Here is a 17,779-nt window from a genome sequence, read left to right as displayed (position 1 = left end):
TTGGTTACACCTGTAGCCAACTCACCTAAGGAGCAAATTCCTTGGCCACGTTGGACCCAGAATCGGCCTTTTCAAACAGATCCCAGCTGATTCTCATGCACACAAAAATTTGAGAGTCACTATTTTATGGCCTCTATAGTTTAGAAATCAAGATCGTCCCAGTCTCAGGCTCCCCACTCCCCGCCAAGCAGGCTGAGTCTAGGGCGCCCTGGCTGTGACCAAGTAGAGCTGATTGCTGCAGGGAATCTACTCAAGGGCTGAGCCCAGTGCTTGGTACCCAGTAGGTGGCCCAACAGTGAGGGGGGAGGGGGGAAGCATAATGATGTACTAACACAACCTCTACCAAAAGCACCGGGACTTACCATGCTCCATTCTGTGTTAAACCATTTGGCTCCGCAGGGCTTGAGGTGGCAGGATTGCTGGCTGGGGGGTCTCTCCAGGAAGGAACATTCATAGGGGTCCAGCACTTCAAAGGTGTCAGCATTCTTCCTAACACAAATCACCTCCCTCTGTTGGGTCCCGCTCCCACACTCGATGGAACACTGGAGAAAGAAGCAGAGAAGGATGGGTGTCACAGGACAGAAAGGGGACGAGAACTAGCATCCATTGAGCGATGTTTACCAGAGTTTACCATCATTGATTCAGTGAGGAAGAGCCCGAGGGTGCCCGGAAAACATTTCTGGAGGAAAAGTTGCACACAGATTCCAATTTTCCTAACACTTCTGTGTCTGGAATGGAGAGTGGGTGCCCTGAGTTCTCACAGCTTGAGGATGCTGGCTGCTGAGGTCCTGGCACCCTCGGTGAAATGTGAGTGAGATGGTGTCCCGTAGGCTTTCCCACAGAACATACCAGCCAGTCAATTTGGTTCTGTCTGGCAGACTCTGACACCTCCCACTGTAAAACAATGAACTAACATTCTAGTTTATCTGCTGGTCTTTTAGGGGAGGGAACTGGGAATGAACTCGTTTCCCAGAGTCTGCATGCCTCTGGATGAAGGGCTACATTAAAATTCTTTGGGACACACAAAGCTGAGAAGACCACAGACTTGAGACAATGTCCCCTGGTCAGCCCTCCGCTCCCAACAGGGCAGCCAGCAGGAAGCCTTTGTCCGCAGAGTCCAATCCCCGGCTTCTTACTTGGAGCTGAAGCTCGCTGGAGTTGCGGCCACGAAGAAGCCACTCAGATAATTACACGTCTTGGTTCATTGTGTTTTAGGTTATGGAAATACGATGCATGTAACCGCCTATAGGTTATCCTATTTAGTATCTATTACTTTGTAAAATGCTTTTTGTTCATGTTTGGTGTACTCTTAATACCTTTTGATTAAAAAATTTTACAAGCTGTGATCTATATACTTTTAAAGACTTTAAAGAAGCTATTGCCTTTATGAAGAGCCTGTAAAAATGTCTACAGCTGAAACTCAATATTATCCTTGCTTCTGTATGCAGGCACATGGTGAAATAAAAACAGGGTGGAAAAACCCACGTCACTGCCCAGCAAAAGTACCCCAAATCCAAGCCAACAGACTATGGATTATTCACACATGGCATAATAAACATCTGCATCAGCAATTTCCACTTTGTGCCTTTTTTTTTTGCCATCTTCACAGACATCCAGAAAACTACAAGGCTTCTTAGTTTTGGGACTGTCTGCTCAGATGTTAGAGAGTAAATGTGATCCAGACACAGGGCCAGACAAGAAGGCTGCTCTTAATAGCTAAAGACTGTGAAAGAACCACCCCCCAAACCCCCCGCAAGAACTAAGACAATCTAAGGGTGAAGTAAACCCAGAATTGACAGGGAAGAAAGAAAGCATCTGCGCATGAATAATAGACCTGGTGGAATATCTTATGAATAAGAGTTGGGCTACTTTGTCTCCAGAGTAGAAAAAGACTCCCTAAGCCTGACAGGTCTCATTCTCTTGGGCTGGCTTCTCCACCAGCCTCAACAGGACCACTGCTAGCACTTGTGCTCACAACTTCCCAGGGAGTCTCTTCCCCTAAGTCCACAAGAAAAGTCCCAGGAAAGGACTCCATTTGGCTCGGCTTGGGTCACATGTCCATTCTGGACTAATCACTGTGACCGGGCCAGTGGGGTGTTCAAGAGGCCAACTCTCATTCAAACCACGTGTCTGGAAGGAACATTTATTTTTATATCCTGAAGTCAGTTAATGTTTAAGACTTACTTTCAACAAATAAGCACGCTCTATTTCATTTTCTTTGGGGATAATATCAAATTCCCAGGGCAGGGAGGTGCCAGCAGGCTCTGATAGTCTTATAAATTCAGAACCAAAACCTTGTCCACAATCAATCATGTCCTGACCCTTTGGATGACAGGCAATAAATTCCATGTTTCTAATCTTAGCAGAGATAAATGCTGCCTTCACCAGGATTCACGTGACTCTCAGTTCCCTGAGTAGGTCTGGAGTCAATAGGACGCCCACAGGTAAAAAAGACCTGAATCCTGCTCCCCTCTCTTCTTCCTCAGACACTGGTGGACATGTGAGTCGAACTGCACTGCTTATCTTCTCTGTGTGAAGGCTGTTATGATCCAGTATTACGATTTCACACGGGACTCTTCCCATTGCCTCAGTTTCCATGAATACTTGGTGTAATTAGTGTCCCATACACAGTCCACTTCTGAATTATCTTTGGGGTTTAGATCCTAGTTGTTTTGCTACCAACAATGAGATAGAAACATTGGCAGAAAAAATAATAAACATGGAGAAAAGGGAACTAATATTTATTAAGTACTCCCCACGTCCTAAGCAATGACCCTTTTATATACAGTGTCTCATGAAAACCCAATAGCAACTCTAAAAAAGTTGGTATCATTATCCTCATATTTGGATGAAGAAACAGGTTCAGAGAGGTTAAATAACCTGCCCCAAGTCAGAGAACTAAGGCGATGCAGAACTGGGATCTGTTATCAAGTATGTCTAACTCTGATATCGACTTGGGTAGCATTGGAAGTACTTGAATTCTTTCTTTTCTGAATTTTTAAATATTTTACACTTTGTATTATAAAAATATTAAGGAAATTTGAGAAGAAAACATTTGCCCATGTTGTTTATATAAAAAACTATACTTTGAAGCGGTTGAGATAGGGTTCATATACTTTCATATTCTGTTTTTCACTTGCCTTTTATATGTACTTTCCACATCTTCCTAATTATCATTGTTCTTGTTACGTATCTTAATGAGTTATGATATACCATAATATCCCTAACCATCCTGCTGTCATGTACATCTCTGTTGAAAAAACTTCTTTTTCTCCTGCTAATTATTTCCTTAAAATGAATCCCCAGCAGTGGGGTGACTGGGTGAAGGCAAATGAACATTTTTATGGTTCTTGACTTTTATTGCCAAATTGCTTTCCAAAGGGGTTGTGTTGATTTACAAGGACAAGGCAGTCCATTTTTTTTTCAGGGTCTGTTTTTAAAGCTACTTAAAAGAAATAAAATTCTATATGGAGCCAGAGGTCCAAATAATGTGTAAATCATGACCATCAGCTAAAAAGTCTTTGGAGAACTAGCCAGCCCTGGGAGCCAAACACTAAATGGCCCAAGAACTCAAAATACTGATGGTAATCATAACGGAGCAAAGAAGGAATGATTTTAGGGGGTTCATGTTCAATTTTGGAACCCTAAGGAAAAATTAATTAATCAATTAAGTTACTTTATTGAGGCATTTGGTATTATTGGTTCTTCATAATGAACAAACTTAACTTTTTCTGTTTCTGCTTCGTCTCCCCAGCTTTGTTGAGATATAATTGACAAATAAAATTGTAATATATTGAAAGTATGCACATGATATGGTATACATGTACATTGCGAAAGGATTCTTACAGTCAAGTTAATACATCCATCACTTCGCATATTTACCTTTTTTGTGTGTATACGTGACAACACTTAAGTTCTACTCTCTTAGTAAATTTCAGTATACAATACAGTATTATCTACTATAGTCACCATGTTATACATTAGATCCCCAGAACTTACTCATCTTATAAATGAAAGTTTGAACCCTTCACCAACCTCTTCCTATATCCCCCACCCCCAGCCCCTGGCAACCATCATTCTACTCTGTTTTCCTGAGTTTGACTTTTTTTTCAGATCTCACATATAAGTGATACCATGCAGTATTTGCCTTTCTGTGTCTGGTTTATTTCACTTAGCATAATGCCCTCCAAGTCCATCCATGTTGTTGCTAATGGCAGGATTTCCTTCCTTTTTAAAGGCTGAATAATATTCCGTTGTAAACAAATACCACATTTTCTTTATCCATTCATCTGTCGACAGACACTTAGATTATTTCCATACCTTGGCTATTGTGAATAGTACTACGAACATAGCGAGGGGTGGGCGGTGCAGATATCTCTCCCAGATAATGATTTTCTTTCCTTTGGATATATACCCAGAAGTGGGATTGCTGGATCATATCTATTTCTGCTTTTGACACTCAAATACAGACAAAACTGACTTTATTAACAATAATAGCAGTAGAGGCTACAATTTACTGTGTGTTTATTGTATGTCAGGCACTGTGCTACATACTTTGTACACATTACTTCATTTCTTTTAAAAATAACCTGATAATGTGCTTCATTATTGGCATTTTATAGACAAGGAAACCATGCTGGACCATAAGCTTCCTGAGGGCAGGGATATTTGTTTTGCTCAATGATGTATCCCAAGAGCTTAGAAGAGCACATAGTAGGTGCTCAATAACTACTGGTTTTTTTTTTTTTGAGATATCACCAATATCTGTTAAAATGGCAAAAAAGAAACAAAAACAGAAACAACTCAGACAATACCATGATCTGATGATACAGAGGAACTAGAACTTTTAGACATTACTCACAGGAATACAAAAGGGTACAGCCACTCTGGAAGAGCTTGGAGCCCTGTATTAAATTAAAGAACCACTTACTACACAACTCAGCAATTCCACTCCTAGGCATTGACCCAGGTGAAATGAAAACTTATGCACCTATAAAAAACTGTACATGAACGTTAAAATGGCTTTATTCAAAATCACCCAACACTGAAGCGTCCCTCAACTTGGGAATCAACAAGTGTAGTATACTCGTACAATGGAACACTACTCAGCCCCAAACAGAATGAACTATTGATATATGGAACAATATGCATAAATCTCAAATGCATGTGTATTACATATAAGCAAAAGGAAGCTGACTCAAAAGGCTACATACTGTTATATACAGTAATATGAAATTTTGGAAAATGCAAAATTATGAGGACAGAAACAGATGAGTGGATGCCAGGTGCCAGGTTTGAAGGAAAAAGTTGACCACAAAGGCACAGGAGAATTTTGGTGGGCAATGGAACTGTTCTGTATCTTGATCGTGGTGGTAGTTACATGACAGTAAAGTTTGTCAATAATGATAGAACTATATACTAGTTATGGGTTGAACTGTGTCCCCCAAGAGTTCATATGTTTAAATCCTAACCTCCGTACCTCAGCACCTGACCTTATTTGGAGAGAGGGTCTTCACAAATTAATCAAGAATAACTACTGTTGACCGGATGAGGCTCCAAAAGCATAAGTAGCTTCTCCAGGGTCATGGGTAGCACAGCTGGGGTTCAAACCCACCTAGCACCCCCGGGATACACCGAGCCCTAATTCCCTGACCCGGAAACAGATCAGGGGACGGACAGACACACCCGGTTCTGGCCACTCACCTGACTCCAGCTGCCCGCAAACCACTCCACCTCGCCCGTGCAGGGCCCGTTGTCACACGGGGTGGCCTCCACTGGCCGGTTGTTCCCGCAGCCCTCCAGGGGCAGGCTGCTGACGTGGTTGGTCATGCACACCACCGAGCGTGTCCGCACTCCAGCCCCACACTCTGCCGAGCACTGTGGGACAGCAAGGGGCGCCTTAGAGGGGAGGCCTCCCAGCAGGTTCTGAAGCCACTCTCAAAGGATGCAAACGACACCACGTTTCCCCACCACCTCTTTCCCCTGGAAACCTCTGACCACTTCTCAGGCACGCTTTCCTCCATTACGGGATATCAGTATGGCAACCTGTCCTAGATTTTCAGGGACGGTCTTCTTTCCAAATAGCCTGTCCCACGGCTGTGATTAATACACTTACACTTGTCAGACTACTGTTTTGGCTTTCGATTTCGAAAATCTGTTCAGCAGCAGAGTAGTGAGAGCGCAAAAACTCGGGCACACCATCTGCCTGCTAGTAGCTGAGTCTGGACTGGTCTGGGAAAGGAGGGCTGACGTCTGTCACAAGACATTGCTGCCTGATACTAGGGCAGATTGTTCCAGTCCCCGAGGGCCACAGCTATGGGAGTAGTGGGAGGTGGCCTGATATAAAGGGAGAGCTGGGCCTGGGAACTGGACACGTCAGTGTTAATATCCCTGCTATCTGTGTGAGCCATGCTCACCTGGACAGCTGGTACAAGGGCACATTCCTGGCAGGATGACTCAGAGTCTGCACTGTAACAAGGTTTCCAGGGATTCGTAGGCACATTACAGCTTGGAAGCAGCCTGAGGGATTCTGCTAAGGGAAGTGGTGCAGACCTGGCCTAACTGGGAGGGAGGCACTAAGGACAGAGGCAGCCACTTAACGTCTCCAGCCCAGTTAAACTTCCAAGGTCTTCTGAAGAATCCAGAAACCCAGAAACTGTTCATCTGATGAGCAGTCCAGCTGCCCTGGTCAGAATATGCCTACTGCCAGCCAATCAACAGCTTCCACAAGAAAAGGCAGGCAAAACCCATCATCTCCTTCCCCGCTCGCTCCTCCACCCCAAAGTACATCCTCGAATTTTGCTTAGTATTTTTCCCTAACATTTTTTAAAAATTGTGGTAAAATACGCATAACATAAAATTTACCATATTAATCATTTTTTAAGAGTACAAGTCAGGGGCATTAAGTACATTCACATCGTTGTGCGACCATCACCACCATCCAACTCCAGAATCCCTCTCTCTTCTGATATAACTTTTATTTTTGTCTTTGATAGATGAATTCAATTTCTTAATGGCTTCCCTAGTACACAGGTAACTGGTGGGCTAATGATGAACTATATACACCTTTGAGTTCACCCTTGACACCTGACACCAGGGACATTAAGGCGGCTGGGCTACTGGGGAGGGGAATGGTGGGATTGGTTCTGAGTTTGTAAGAAGCAGGGAAGGGGGCCTGCCATTTGCTGAGTACCTGTTCTATGCCAGGCACGCCCAAGATGTAGGAAAGGTGTGATGTAATCCCTCGCTTTATTTAGAATTTCATTATTTAATATTCGTGTGACATGCTAAGTAAGGAATTTCATTAGCAGAATTTCATTATTTAATATTCGTGCTAAGGAGAATTAAATGAATTCTTTCATACCCACGTCTCGATCTTGGAGGCCCTGTCTTCATAGAAGGATAGAAAGCCTACAGTAGTTCACCTCTGGGTTTTTCCCCAAAGTCAGAAATCACCTTTGGGATTCCAAGCTAGCGATTCGTCTCTGTGTGGTTTGGGGCACCTCGTGATGCACGGCTCCTGCCCATCAGCCCAGCAGACTTGGTCCCACCCGCCCGCCGTCCGGCACGCTCACCCTCTCGCTCCACTCCGTCAGGAACCAGCTCTTGGCGCAGGGTCCCATGTCGCAGTTCTCAATGTCGTTGGGCCGGAGCTTCATGTTGCATTCCTCATCATCGACCACGTCCCCGATGTTGCTCACACACTTCACATCGCGGGTCCTCTGCCCCACTCCGCAGGGCACCGAGCACTAAAACACAGCAAGCGCACGTCAGCGCAGCGGGCAGTGCCAGCTCTGAGGGCCCCTCTGGTCAGGGTGCCCTCGTCCTCGTTACCCGCCACCTGAGCAGAGGACGGGGTGGGGTGAGACCCCTGGGTTGCCGGGTCCCCTCTCAAGCGATGCTACCTGGGGAGGATCCCAGCCTGAAAACATCACACGCCTTCTCTCTAAGATCTGCTTGGATGTCTTGCCTACTTTGATCCTCTGGGCCTCAGTTTTGCCATCTATAAAATGGGAGAGCATGATTGGAAGGAGGAGTTGGCTCTAGCAGCCTTTGCCAGCCCTCACTCCACCGTGACACAGGAGAGAGAGGACACCTGTGTGCACACGGCTCCCATGGGCTCACCCTGAAAGTTGGCCCTTAAGTCTATCAGGATGATAGGATGGCCCGATCAGCACATCTTATGGTTTGCAGAATAGTCCTTCCAGAACCCCACAGGATGGGTCCTCCTGGAGAACCCAGGGTTCTCCCACGTCAGGTCTTGGAGGGGGGAGGCAGGAGGGTGGCGGTAGGTCTTGGAGGGGAAGCTCCAGAGCAGGCTGGCCTGCTGCGTACCGAGGTCCAGTCCGTCCGGATCTGCCACTCGCTGCAGATCTTGAGCTGGCAGGTGCTGGTGGTCTCGGGCTTCTCCAGGTGCTGGCAGCGGTAGGGCTGCACCGTCAGGCTGCGGTTGGCATACACCTGGCGACACAGAACCTGGCGGTGCTGCATGCCCAGGCCACAGGTTTTGCTGCACTCAGACCACTCCCCGATGTCCCAGCTAGCTCAGGAACGAGAGATCGAGAGGGACCGGTCACTTCAGTCAACAGGAAGAGAGCATCTTACACAGAAGCTGGCCAAGCCAATTTACACAGAAGCATCAGAATTGTTATGGGTGATCCCCAGCCCAGAGCAGTGCCTGGCAGTCTGCCTAAGGCCGTCTGACTCCATAAAGAATGTGGCTCTGTTCCACATTCTCTTTACTAGTGATTAGGGCCCAGATTCCGTAAAATTATAGAAAACCAAGAAGGTACAAAAGATTTTTATCTAGTCAGAAAAATAACTCCAAGGATGAGTTTTATTACCCTGTAGAACATTAACCCACTTTGGAACTAACTTAGAAATCTTCTAACCTTTGTTATTTTTCATGAACTATTTACATATCAGTTTCACACATTCTCCTCTGTTATCCTGCTTTGTCATTTCCTTAAATAAGACATCGGCACATGGGCACTATGTCTTCGGATGAGAATTATGTTCTTATTAGTTTGAGAATTATGTTTTGACCCCTTTTAGGGCTTTTCCTCCTTGTTCTTCTAAAAGCGTCCTATTTATTATTCAATAACTAAACCGAGACCTCTCCTGAGACACTCCCCAAGCAGATGTATTTGTGACTTACGTTAGTCTCTCTCTGTACACGGCTCACCTGAGCGCTGACTGCACTGGATTGTAACTCTTTGCTTCCCTCTTTGTTTTCCTTGCCAGCTAAAACCTAATTGCTCCAATTCACCAAAGGCTTCCCGGGAGTGTGCTGACCAGTTAAAGGCTATGAGCTCCTGTGTGAATCCTGAAAGACAGGTGCGCTTGCTAAACAGATTGCATTTTATGCATAGACTAAGTCTCCTGTTTCTAAAACAGATGTAGGCTGATTTAAAAATTAGATTACATCTACTACTAGGGTCCTATGCACAGGCAACCAGAGGTGAGCTGAAAACAGGCAACCGGAACAGAGAGGCCCTCTTACAAGGCTGGGCAAGGGAAGATGTTGCAGGGTTCCTCCTCCGGGGTCGGCTTCATGCTCGAGTCACAGTAGCTCTCAGGAACCTCTTCGTGAGTGTTTCTGTTCACACAGCGAAAAATAGGGTACTGAGATCCTGCAGGGACAAGGAGAAGACACTCTAATGCTGGGCTATGAATGCAGATGCGCAGAGATCCGGGTGCTGCTGAAGAAAAGCCTCAGAACCAGAACGATTCACACACACACACCCCTCCATTCCTGAGTTTACACGCGGCTCCTGCACAAGGGCTTTCCTAGGCACTGTCCGGGGCAAAGAAGAGCAGGAATAGCTCCTGCCCTCAAAGGCCTTATAATCTATTTGTGGACATGGTTTGAACATGTTCAAAGGCAGATAAAAACAGTTCCCCTAAGAGTTCAAGACAACAAGAGAGATCGATAGGCAGGGGAATGATTATAAAATGAACACAAATAATAACTTCTTGAAGGTTTTCCGCAGACATGAAAGAGAGAGGGTTTTGCAGAGAGAGGGTTGGTTTTGGGTAGCTGTGCACACGTGTGTCTTGGAGGGGGGCTCTGTCCAGGCCGCGGAACTGGAACAAAAGTGCATGGCAAACCGGCCTGCAAGCGCCAGGTATGTTGAAGCAACAGTCAGGTTGGGGCAGAGAAGTAAGAAGATTCAAGAGAGGCTAGAAAAGCAGCAGGCTTCGCCTTTGTAAATCATTTTACACATTCCCCCAGTAAAGTACTGATCCAGTGGAATTTTCGTTATTTGAGTATATGTCTGCCTCCTATGAGATGGTGAGTTTCTCGGGGACAGGACTAGTGCTTGCTCAACCCTGTAACTCCAGTACAGCAGGGGAGTAAGTGCTCCATAAAAGTTTGTTGAGCGAATATTTATCAGAGGTCTAACATTTGTTTTTGTTACTTTGCTAAAAAAAAAAATACTGACTGCCTCAGTTTTTTTGTTTGTTTTAAATGCACAGCCTCATGTTTCATACTTAATAAGGTATAATCTATTTTGGAGAAAAAGTCAAAGTTTGTTCAGTGGAATTTCTAGCTCTCAACTGGAAAAACAAAACAAAAACTGATTCAATTCGGCCTGCCTCTCTCTCTCTCTGCTACCCCCTGGTGGCAGCACTGAAGTATTACTACTGGGTGTTTACAAAGAACCCTAACTGGGGGAAGGTGCAACCCGAGCGTCTGGAGAGTAAGATGCTTTTTCATAAATAACTGTGTACCCACCCCTCCCACCCCCGGCCCCAGTCTAGGCCAGTAGCTGAGTCCTGCTGGGCAGAACACTGGCATGTAGCCTACAGCTTTGTCTCAGTTCTGTTGCTAATTGGCCAGGCATTTAGAGTTTCTCGACTTCAACTTGCTATAATTTTAATTGTAACTAAAGGGACAACTTTGAATGTGTCTCTAAATATTTCAGCAGCCACGAAGTGTTCCAATGCTTCTTTAAGCTGATCTTGTGGGACACACCGAGCCAGAAGGTAGTTCTTGTAAAAAACGTGACAGTTTGTAAGACAGTTTTGAATCAGAAACAATCGTTTGTTTAAACTACTATGGGCGTAAAAATTTACAATGCAGTTATAACTTGAGACCATTATTTTAAAATAATGTTCCAATTAAGCATAATTATTAGGTGAGTAAAAAGCAGTATTATGCATAGCACAGGGAGATCAGCTCGGTGCTCTGTGACCACCTAGAGGGGTGGGATAGGGAGGGTGGGAGGGAGATGCAAGAGGGAGGGGATATGGGGATGTATGTATACGTATAGCTGAGTCACATTGTTGTACAGCAGAAACTAACACAACAATGTAAAGCAATTATACTCCAATAAAGATGTTTAAAAAAAAAGGCAGTACTGGCTATAAAATTAATAGGAAGCAAAAACTTTTGTGGAATTAAATTTTGTCCAGTAACATATCTGCTTCCATTACGAAGAGATTTTTAATGAAATTCAACAAACATTAAGGACATTGTGCTGAGTTACAAAGATGAATAAGATTCAGTTCACAGCTTGCAGGATACTCATTGGGACGCAGCTATTAAGGGATTAAGTAAAAATTTTATTATTTAGCCCATCCCTTTCCCATCAGACCATGTGGGTTTAACTTTTCTACTTACACGTTTGTGGAGTGGAAGACAAAAGTAACTACCCCAACTGCTTGGCACTAATGAGGGGGGAATTGAGTATCTTTAGCTGAAAGGATACAAGTTACCCTAGGAATGCTCTGTGCCTTGGAAAGATGGGTCCTGTTTGGGGCTGTGTGCACTTTGGCCACTGCCTGCCTTCCCCCTGGTCCAGTTCCAGCGTTTAGCCAAGGAAATAAACTCAGAGGTACTCTTTCTGTCTCCGATGGTGAGAAAACACTAGATCTATAGTTCTTGACTCCAATGACCGAAAAGGTTTCTTTCTCTGGGTCAGTTTATATTTCTGCAGAAAGGGAGACTATCACTCAAAATGGTACCTGGCCACCTTTTCATTGTCCAAGCATGCCACACAATTAGCCCTCTAAGTGCTAGCCAGCAAGAATGGGGTGGGGAGGTCAGGTGCTGGCTGGGCTTCAGGTAGCAGGAACAATCTGGGATCAGTTTGGTTGGGCTGTACGTTCAATGTGTTGATCTAAACAGAAGTATGTTACGTTGGAGGGGGGACTGTACCACAGGTAATCAGTGGGCATTAAATGAGGTAAGTCAGTGAATTCAGGGGACCGTGTAGAGGTCAGTGAGGCATTGTGGAGAGATGGACAAGATAAGAAGAAAGAAAAAATTAAATAACTCTAGTCTTGGAACGTCAGGGATCAACTTGGCCAAGCCAGGAGTTTGACCAGATAAACGGAGGTCCGGGCAATGACTGGACAGAGTATGGGCCTCTCTGGTACACCGGTGACAGGGTTCCTCCCTGTGATCATGCTATCCTGATGCTGGAATTTTAATCTGAGAGGCACAGAAATGTGTGGTCTGGTGAGTGCTGCCAGGAAGGACTGGAGGAGAGTTTGGGAGAGGGTTTGTGTGGGGAAAATGATGAGATCACGAGGCAAGTGGACTTGGGTTGTGCAGAAAAGAGATGCACAGCCCTGGCAGGCTCAGAATTTCTTGGTCACGGCACACTTGTCACTACCACTGACAACCATGAGATGAGCTAAATGTTTTTGCACGTCCACACTGCCTTCCTGCCCTGACGTCTCTGAAGCCATCGCTGGCTGGGAGCAAACCTTAGAGGGAGCAAAGGGGTCCCTCCATCATGCCTGGTACAGAACAGATAGAGACCGTTGAATGACCACCTGGATGAGTCCAGTGAACACAAGGCTAGGTGAGCAGCACGCAGGGTGCGTGGCAAATGGCACATGCTCTTGTCCTTGTCCCACTGTGTCCACAATGCAATGCCTTATGGTCTCCAGACAGGCCTACGTCTCATCCTACTGGAAAGGCTGGGCCAGGCTGTCGTTAAAGACATGAAATGGAGGAGACTCTTCTACACATGCCACCCTTGATATCAAGCCATATGACAACAATCTTTATCCTTTCACCTAGTTTTCACCTAGTTCTGAGTGTATCTGTTTTCACCTGATCTCACCTAGTTCTGAGTGTATCTGTTTCCGTTAGCAGGCATCACACCACTACCTAAATGGTAGACTATTTCAGCACTATCAAAATACCTTTTGATCCTGGGCTCCTATGTCAAGTACATTTCATTTCACACTGCTTACCTCTATGGCATCATGGACAGATCCTCACTGAACTGATTTTGGCCTTAATGCATAATTATCTCTAGCTTTCTGCCTCTTTTAAGACACACTTAACAGGCATTTAACTTTCCCTCATAAGGCTTATAAGAGAAGTTGGCACAATGACTCTCCAGTTCACATTCTCTGCGCAAGTATTAAGTATAAGCACGATAAAACCTCCATAAATTAGCACTCCAGTTATGAAGGCATCATGGAACCAGCAAAGATTCCAGGCAGGAAGGGCTCCAGACCCCAAGAGGAACCAAAGACTTCAATTCGATTCTCAAAAGCCACTAAGTCAGTGCTCTTATGAAAAAGATAAAAGCGTTAAAGGTGGTTGTGAAAGATTTTTCCATGTGTTGATTATGCCATCGTTTCCAAGTTTTGTACTCTCAGACGCAAGTCTCTTGAAGAAAAGAAAAAAAAATCCCCAAACCAATATGCTGGAGGTATCAGTTTCCCAGCTGCAGAAACTCCTCAGCGATACAGCCTCTGTTTCTATGGTAACCTCCCCTCGAAGAAGCTGTTTTACAGTCACAAATAGCACTTGACTACAAGCAGGAGGCTATCACCATGTATATGAAGGAAATCATGACTGCACAGTTATACATATCCTTGCCATGAGGATCTAAGGCACCTGGAACAGAAAAGCAGCATCAATTTCCAGCCCAGGTGCAGAACATCAGGTCAGGGGTTTCTGGACACCACATCCCACATCTATCTTGTCTTTGAGTGTTCAAGGACACAGGGCCATGAGTCCACATGACAGTCCAGACTGATATTGATATTGACCCTTTTACACACAGCCAGGCTTTGCTTCAAGCCTATCACAACTCTGCTGCTTTATTTATTTATTTTTATAAATTTATTTATTTTATTTTTGGCTGCGTTGGGTCTTTGTTGCTGCACGCGGGCTTTTCTCTAGTTGTGGTGAGCAGGGGCTGCTCTTCGTTGTGGTGTGTGGGCTTCTCATTGCAGTGGCTTCTCTTGTTGCGGAGCACGGGCTCTAGGCGTGCGGGCTTCAGTAGTTGTGGCACGAGGGCTCTGTAGTTGTGGCTCGCGGGCTCTAGAGCGCAGGCTCAGTAGTTGTGGCGCTCGGGCTTAGTTGCTCCGTGGCATGTGGGATATTCCCAGACCAGGGTTCAAACCCATATCTCTTGCATTGGCAGGTGGATTCTTAACCACTGAGCCACCAGGGAAGTCCACAAATTTATTTAAATTTGTGCTTTATTTAAATTTCACATAGACTCCACCTTTCCCCCTAAATCCTATTACTGGATCTTTTCTTTTCGTTGGAGAGATGCCCTATGCTCCCACTGGTGTGTGGTCCCCTTTGCTGCATAAACTGACTTTGTTAGGCTATACAGCCTTGTTCCTGGTGGTCTGAGTTGATTGGTCTTAAGATAATGGGACAAATACAGGATTAAGAATTTACTAAGGAGGAAGAATGGAGTTGTGGAGTGTAAAAGCTAGCTAACTAACACTTCAAGCTCCCAAAGCATTTTTTTTTCTGAAATCCTTAGATCTGAGAATGACTTTTGAATGGCATTTGTGTAAGTGTTCCACAACCTTGACTTGTACGTAAGCTTGTAAATCTTGAACTAGGTGAGTGTATTCTCTGATTATTAATGAACATACTGTGCAGGAAAGGGTTAACTCAGCAGGCCTGGGTTGCTCAGACCCTGCATATTCCAAAGAGAGACCTGTATTCAGGACTGGCCCTTGACCAGGGCTGGAGATAACCTCAGAGCTCTTGGAATATTCTGCAGATAAGAGTTTTTCTATGCCAGAGATCTTGGGGTGCACTCTGTCAGTTTGACAAGCTAGTTTATGCCAACAGTGTGATTTCTGTGAATGCCTGTCTTTGCATGCCTGAGGCCTTAGGCCATGTTGTATTAGTTTGACCTCTGGGGTGCTTAAGGCTGAGTAGCTAAAGTGGGAGCTACATGCCTATGTGGTTGAACCTCAATAAATCCCCTGGACACCAAAGCTGGAGTGAGCTTCTCTGGTCGGCAATACTTGGCTCATATACAATACTGTTGAGAGAACCAAGTGCATCCCTGTGCCACTCTACTGGGAGGGGACACCTGGAGGCTGGTGCCTGGTGTCTCCTGGACTTTGTCACATGTGCTTTTCCCTTTGCTGATGCCAATCTGTAGCCTTTCACTGTAATAAATTGTAACCATGAGCACAGCAGGTTTTCTGAGTTTTCTAAGTCCTTCCGGTGGATCACCGAGCCTGAGGGTGGTCCTGGGGACCCCCAACACAGCCTCACACTAACGAGCCATCTCACAGTCAGGCTCAAGGAGGGGAAGCTTTGCCACGTGCCTGGGGCCTACCTGCATGTTCCCCACTCCTGCTCCGGGATCTGCAGAGACCCTCCCAGCCCGCACATGAGCTCACCTTTCCCACAGGTTGTCGAGCACTCCGTCGTCCCCAGCTGTTTCCAGTTATGATCCCGGCTCCGCCGTGGGGTCTGTGGTGCTGGTGGTACCACGTTGTCCGGCCGGTGGGGAGAGAATCTATCAGGATGCCTGACCGGGAAGGTCTGTGCTGATTCCGAGGTGAATATCTCAGGTGCCCCGCCGTGCACATCTGACTTCTCTTCGTCCCCCTCTTTCCCTTCTCCCTCCTGCTGGCTCCCCCCTTCTGGTACCAGCTGGCCGTTGAAGGGCTCCCCTAGGAGACGCAAGTGCACACACCACAGAAGATGGGTTTGGACAGTGAGTCGTAAAGAGGCAATGGCTCCAACATTAGAAATTAGGTAGCATGAGATCATTTCTAATTCATAGCACATATATTTAAAATAGGCAGATGTTAATTTCCCTAATATTAAAAACATTATTAAAAATGAATAAGAAAAAGATGAACATCGCAGTAGGGAAAGTGGGCAAGGGACAGGGAGAGGCAATTTCTTTTCACATGAGAAGAAATACACACAGTCAAAAGTCACACAACAACACTCAACTTCCTTCCTAATTAAAGAACTACATGAGAAAGCAACTAACAACAGCAACTCTATTCACCTAACAATAAAGATGAGAAACTTTGGAAACCCTTAAATCCCTAAACCCCTCGCTGAGGTGCAGGAAAGCACACTTTTGCACACTGGGTGAGCCTGTAAATACACGCAAAGTTTTGGAGGGCGACTTGGCAATATCTCTCTAAATTTTAAATGCACATACCTTTTGACCTAGGGATTCAGTTTCCAGGACAATTGTCATACAAATATTCTCATTCTTTTATATAAAGCGGTATGTATAAGTATGGTTACTAATTTGAAACAGCCAAACAGTAAAATGAACTTAAATGTCTACCAGTGGTAGTGGTTCAAATAAATTATACTACAACCAAGAATGAAATATTATGCTATTTTTTAAAAGAATGAAGCAAATGCACGTTGTGACATGGAGATATGACCCATAGGTTGTTTAGTGAAAGAAAAAAAGCATAGCAGAATTCAGTTTGTATACACATACGCAGACGTGGCCAGACACTTTTTGAGAGACTAATTTTTTTTTTTTTTTGGCCACATTGTGCAGCATGTGGGATCTTAGTTCCCTGACTGGGGATCAAACCCGTGCCCCCTGCATTAGAAGGGCAGAGTTTTAACCACTGGACCACCAGGGAAGTCCTTGGGAGATTAATTTGTGTTTTGTTCTTTATCTCTGTTCCTCCTCCTCTCCTAGTCCAAGTGGCCAAGTTCTTAGATCTTCTTGTCTGAGATTTTTACAGGAGTGAAAGTGAAAGCTGCAGGAAGTTAACGGCTCTTCCTTCCCACAGGGAAGCCTGAGCTCCGAGAAAGGATAACAGGTCCCAGAGGGGCCAGCCCACGGAAAGGAGGAGGGAAAAGTGGAGAGAGCACTTTCTCAGAGAGAGACAGACAGAGAGAGAGAGGCAGAGAGAGCGAGATCTCCAAAGTGAGGAGAGGCAGGTGTTTGAGGTCTTGGGTTTCCTGAGCACCACAGACCTGCCAGGCAGGTATCTTTCCTCTATCTGCGGTGTGTGTGGGAGCCCCCAGATTGACTGAGATTGAGTTTTCTACCAGTTTCAGAGAAGTTTCAAATTGAGGTTAGATGTATGTTGGCTTATGGAAAAGGCTGGCACGTGATGTTCCTGGCACACTTAGATTGTAGACAAATATTCAAACTGGCTGCATACATGTTTGTATACGCACGGAAAGGGCTGGGTAGGGTCCCACCAAATTGTAAAGAGAGATTCCCTCTGGGAAGCTGGGAGAGGGCTGAGGTTGGGAATACTGCTTTAAAAAAAAAGAAAAATAGACATATATATATATATAATATAAAATATGTATATTAATTAGAGCAGTTTAGGTTCGCAGCAAAATCAAGTGGCAAGTCTAGAAAGTTCCCGTATCTCTCCTGCCCCACACATGCACAGCCTCCACCATCAACATCCCACACCAGAGCGGTACGTTTGTTACAACTGATGAACCTACACTGACACATCCTTATCATCCAAAGTCCATAGTTTACATTAGGGTTCACTCTTGGTGTTGTACATTCTGTGGGTTTTGACAAATGTATGA

The 17,779-nt window shown here is 45.1% G+C and overlaps 1 protein-coding gene across 1 annotated transcript in view; it reads right to left on the bottom strand.

Annotated features, from left to right (window-relative positions):
• The window catches only part of THSD4 (thrombospondin type 1 domain containing 4), a 572,383-nt gene that overhangs the window by 10,458 nt on the left and 544,146 nt on the right, over window positions 1-17,779 (bottom strand). The window contains exons 11-16 of the mRNA XM_082383565.1: window positions 15,634-15,909; window positions 9,503-9,632; window positions 8,335-8,539; window positions 7,575-7,748; window positions 5,704-5,877; window positions 363-542 (exon numbers count right to left, since the gene is read on the bottom strand). Coding sequence (XP_082239691.1) covers window positions 363-542; window positions 5,704-5,877; window positions 7,575-7,748; window positions 8,335-8,539; window positions 9,503-9,632; window positions 15,634-15,909 — 1,139 coding nt within the window. The remainder of the gene's footprint in view (window positions 1-362; window positions 543-5,703; window positions 5,878-7,574; window positions 7,749-8,334; window positions 8,540-9,502; window positions 9,633-15,633; window positions 15,910-17,779) is intronic.

The sequence above is a fragment of the Balaenoptera borealis genome, assembly GCF_965194805.1.
Source record: "Balaenoptera borealis genome assembly, chromosome: 3".
Taxonomy (NCBI): domain Eukaryota; kingdom Metazoa; phylum Chordata; class Mammalia; order Artiodactyla; family Balaenopteridae; genus Balaenoptera; species Balaenoptera borealis.
Note: the sequence above shows the minus strand (reverse complement) of the source record. Positions and strands in the feature narration are given on the sequence as shown.